This window comes from Scomber japonicus, chromosome 9, assembly GCF_027409825.1.
Source record: "Scomber japonicus isolate fScoJap1 chromosome 9, fScoJap1.pri, whole genome shotgun sequence".
NCBI lineage: Eukaryota > Metazoa > Chordata > Actinopteri > Scombriformes > Scombridae > Scomber > Scomber japonicus.
The window spans coordinates 4,856,529-4,861,528 of record NC_070586.1 but is presented as its reverse complement, the minus strand read 5'-3'; the positions used below and the strand labels follow the sequence as shown (position 1 = coordinate 4,861,528).

General features: G+C 41.7%; 1 protein-coding gene across 1 annotated transcript in view; it reads left to right on the top strand.

Annotated features, from left to right (window-relative positions):
* LOC128364324 (centrosomal protein of 120 kDa) overlaps positions 1-5,000 on the top strand; it is a 140,218-nt gene that overhangs the window by 16,433 nt on the left and 118,785 nt on the right. Inside the window, 2 exon segments of the mRNA XM_053324865.1 lie at positions 20-142; positions 715-813. Coding sequence (XP_053180840.1) covers positions 20-142; positions 715-813 — 222 coding nt within the window.

The following is a 5,000-nucleotide window of genomic DNA, read 5'->3' as shown; positions in this document are numbered from 1 at the left end:
TTATTTGTTGTGTCTGCAGATCACAGACGGAGAGTCTCGCTACAAACAGCTGGAGAAAGAGTTTAACGTCTACAGAGAACAACAAAACATCCGGCCGGAGTTCAGACTGCAGTCAGAGGTCAACCTGCTCACTCTGGAGAAGGTGAACAGCTAGTTTAATTATTATTATTATTATTATTATTATTATTATCAGTAGTTATTAAACCAGCTGTAAAATCTGGAATCTGGAGTTTAACTAGTCAGTAAAAATAACTCACAATCATTTATATTTAGTTTATATTTTTAGTTTAGTTTATATTTTATATATATATAGTCCGTTATTATAAATGTTTTGTGTTTGTACATTGGGACAATATTTAAAAGACTAATGTAAGAAAAGGATAGACCAAAATAAACTAAACTAAAATTAAAGATTAAAAAATAAATAAATAATAAGTTATTAAATAAATCATTATAATGTCATATAAATAAAAATATTAAATCATTCAAAAACAGCTTATTATTAGTGTTATTTATAGCTTTTATAGTATAGTATAGTATATAGTTTTTAGTTTGTAAAGCAGTTTTTTATTTCATTTTAAATGTTCCTTAATTTTGATGAGTATTTGTCCATAATCATTTACACTAATATTAGTTATTTAATTGAGAAGTTTAAATGAGTGGTGACAGGTTTTTTTCTTCTTCTTCTTCTTCTTCTTCTGTGTGATAATTAAGGTGGAGCTGGAGAGGAAGTTGGAGTCCACCACTAAATCCAAGCTGCACTACAAGCAGCAGTGGGGGCGCGCCTTAAAAGAGCTGGCCAGGTTCAAACAGGTACAGTTCATCTTTAGTGATACTAGTTCATTATCTTATTGTGGAAAGACCTGAGCTTAAAGTGGAGCTTTAAGGTTCAGTATGTAGAAATATAGAAAATCCTTCTCACCTGTGTGACACGATCAAAGTCAAAATCAGCTTTAGTGTCAATTTCTTCACTTGTACCAGACACACAAAGAAATGGAGAAGACGTTTCTCACAGTGAAACAGATAAGACAAGACATTCCCTCACACTAAGAAGTCAACATTGAAATGCAGATAACAGATAAGACATTTACTAAAATTAAAAAGATAGACAATAAAATCCAAAATCTAGGAGTCTGCTATGTTTATATGTAGGAAGTAGCAGCATTAGTTAAGAAGAAAGGAAGGAAAGGAGGGAGGGAGAGAGGAAGGGGGGAGGAAAGGAAGGAATGAAGGACAGAAGGAAGGAGGGAAGGAAAGAAGGACAGAAGGAAGCAAGAAAGGGGGATGGAGGAAGGAAAGGAGGAAGGGAGGAAAGAGACGGAGGAAGGAAGGAAGAAAGGAAGGAAAGAAAGAAAGGAGGGAGGGAGAAAGGAAAAGAGGAAGGGGGAAGGTAGGGGGAGGAAAGAAAGAGAGAAGGAGGGAGGAAAGAAAGGAAAGAAGGAGAGAGTGGAGGAAGAAAGGGGGATGGAGGAAGGAAAGAAAGAGAAGGAGGGAGGGAGGAAGGACAGACGGAAAGAAGGATTGGGAGGGAGGGAGGAAAGAAGGAACAGTCAAAACAGACGGGATCAGGGGAGGGCGACAGGAAGGTTAATTAATTGCTTTTGAGATATAAGAACAACAAACCAGCAGATAAAACCACAAGCAGACAGAAGGAGTTTGGGATGTCCCAGCTTCCTTGAACGCACCACCATAGAAAGTTCATCACATGGAAACTTCGCCACCACATAACATTCTCTGTGTTTTAGTCAAAGGTTGTAAAAAACATGAAAGAGAAGTTTAACCCTCCCTCCTTTCCTTCCTTACCTCCTTCTCTCTTTCTTTCCTCCCTCCTTCCTTCTTTCCTCCCTCCTTTCCTTCCTCCCTCCCTCCCTCCCTCCTGTCCTTCCTTACCTCCTTCTCTCTTTCTTTCCTCCCTCCTTCCTTCTTTCCTCCCTCCTTTCCTTCCTCCCTCCCTCCCTCCCTCCTGTCCTTCCTTACCTCCTTCTCTCTTTCTTTCCTCCTCCTTCCTTCTTTCCTCCCTCCTTTCCTTCCTCCCTCCCTCCCTCCCTCCTGTCCTTCCTTACCTCCTTCTCTCTTTCTTTCCTCCCTCCTTCCTTCTTTCCTCCCTCCTTCCTTCTTTCCTCCCTCCTTCCTTCTTTCCTTCCTTCTTTCCACCCTCCCTCCCTCCTTTCCTTCCTTACGTCCTTCTCTCTTTCTTTCCTCCTTTCCTTCCTTACCTCCTCTCTCTTTATTTCCTCCCTCCTTCCTTCTTTCCTCCCTCTTTCCTTCCTCCCTCCCTCCCTCCTTTCTTCCTTACCTCCTTCTCTCTTTCTTTCCTCCCTCCTTCCTTCTTTCCTCCCTCCTTTCCTTCCTCCCTCCCTCCTCTCCTTCCTTCTTTCCTCCCTCTTTTCCTTCTCCTTCCTCTTTCCTTTCCTTCCTCCCTCCCTCCCTGCTTTCCTTCCTTACCTCCGTCTCTCTTTCTTTCCTCCCTCCTTCCTTCTTTCCTCCCTCTTTCCTTCCTTCCTCCCTCCCTCCCTCCTTTCCTTCCTTACCTCCTTCTCTATTTCTTTCCTCCCTCCTTCCTTCTTTCCTCCCTCCTTTCCTTCCTCCCTCCCTCCTCTCCTTCCTTCTTTCCTCCCTCCTTTCCTTCCTCCCTCCTTTCCATCCTTCCTTCTTTCCTCCCTCCTTCCTTCTTTCCACCCGCCCTCCCTCCTTTCCTTCCTTACCTCCTTCTCTCTTTCTTTCCTCCTTTCCTTCCTTACCTCCTTCTCTCTTTCTTTCCTCCTTTCCTTCCTTACCTCCTTCTCTCTTTCTTTCCTCCCTCCTTCCTTCTTTCCTCCCTCCTTTCCTTCCTCCCTCCCTCCCTCCCTCCCTGCTTTCCTTCCTTACCTCCGTCTCTCTTTCTTTCCTCCCTCCTTCCTTCTTTCCACCCTCCCTCCCTCTCCTTCCTTACCTCCTTCTCTCTTTCTTTCCTCCTTTCCGTCCTTACCTCCTTCTCTCTTTCTTTCCTCTCTCCTTCCTTCTTTCCTCCCTCCTTTCCTTCCTCCCTCCCTCCTTTCCTTCCTTACCTTCTTCTCTCTTTCTTTCCTCTCTCCTTTCCTTCCTCCCTCCCTCCTCTCCTTCCTTCTTTCCTCCTTTCCTTCCTCCCTCCCTCCTCTCCTTCCTTCTTTCCTCCTTTCCTTCCTCCCTCCCTCCTCTCCTTCCTTCTTTCCTCCCTCCTTTCCTTCCTCCTTCCTCCCTCCTTTCCATCCTTCCTTCTTCCTCCCTCCCTCCCTTCCTTCCTTGACTCAAAGACAACAGGAGGGTTAAACACGACAGGAATCAAAACGTTTGTGCTCTGGTGTCAGATCCTCCTCGTGTGAGACTAAACGAGGCAGCGCTGCGTCGTGGCCTCTTCCTCGCCGCTCGCTCTGACAGCAGCAGTCATATCTCACAGCAGATAATTCTAGTTTTTCTGCGTGTTAATCTGCTGCTGGAGACGAGCTGACAGTGTTTAGGACGTTTAACAGCTCTGTTTAAAAGACGCAGAGCGAGCGGAGAGGAAGCCCAGCTCCGAGCCGCCGTCGCCATCATCCGTCAGCTGACATCCAATAACAGCGTGACGATGATGATGATCAGTGTGTGTGTGTGTGTGTGTGTGTGTGTGTGTGTGTGTGTGTGTGTGTGTGTGTGTGTGTGTGTGTGTGTGTGTGTGTGTGTGTGTGTGTGTGTGTGGAGGTTCAACTACAAGCAAAAACACACTGTTATTAATTAAAGGTACAGAAATGCTGTCAGAGAAGTGTAGGAAGGAAGAAGGAAGGAAAGGAGAAAGAAGGAAGGAAGGTAGGAGGGAGGGAGGGAGGGAGGAAAGAAGGAAGGAAGGGAGGATGGAAGAAGGGAGGAAGGAAGGAGGAAAGAAAGAGAGAAGGAGGGAGGGAGGAAGAAAGGAAGGAAGGAAAGAAGGAGTGAGGAAGGGAGAATAGAAGAAGGGAGGGAAGAAGAAAGGAAGGAAGGAAAGAAGGAGGGAGGATGGAAGGTATGAATGAGGGAAGTAAGAAGGAGGGAGGAAAGAAAGAGAGAAGGAGGGAGGGAAGAAGGAAGGAAGGAGTGAAGGAAGGTATGAGGGAGGGAGGAAAGAAAGGAAGGAATGAGGGAAGGAAAGAAGGAGTGAGGAAGGAAGGAAAGGAAGGGAGGAAGGAAGGAAGGAAGGAAGGAACAGTCAACACAGACGGGGACGACAGGAAGGATAATGCAAGTTTTATCAAAATCCCAACATGACTGAGGTGTAATATTTGTTAAATATGTCTTAAAATATAATTTAAAGTGAAATATTACGTTTCTCTCGGCTTCCTGGGGTTTAAATTATAATCTAATAATCTACTGACTGAGGAGAAGATCTTTGGTTGGTGAAGATTCAAAAATCAAATTATAATCACTTTTAATTTGAAAATATTAAAAAAAAAAAAAAAAAAAAGATCCTTTCCTCTAATCGCCTGAATAATATTATAATTATTATATCAGTCAAAATAATCTCAATTACACATTTAATAAAATATATATAATTCAGCTTTTTACTGAAGTATGAAAAGTAAAACAGCTAAAATGAAATATGAGATTAAAAAGCTAAAGTATGTATAATATATAAATAAGAATACCTTTATATTAAATTAGGTAACTGCTAATAAATGTTTAAATACAGTATAATCAGGCAGTGATAATATATGAACTTTATATAATAGAGCTGCAAAGGTTAATGATAAATTGATCAGATAAAAAAATAATTATTAATCAGAAACTATTTTTTATAATTGAATAATTCAGAATTCAGTGATTTTTTTCTTAACCCTTAAACAGGCAGGAGTGGAAAATGAGATGTTAATAATTATTTTTATTTCCTTTTTTTGTTCCTAGTTATTTTATTTGCATCTGGTAAAAAATTTAAAACAAATAATTTAAGATATAATTTGGGTATTTTATATTTTATGAGTCATATCTCCACCAGGAAACGTTTTATATGTCAGTAAAGTGAACAACGCTCACTG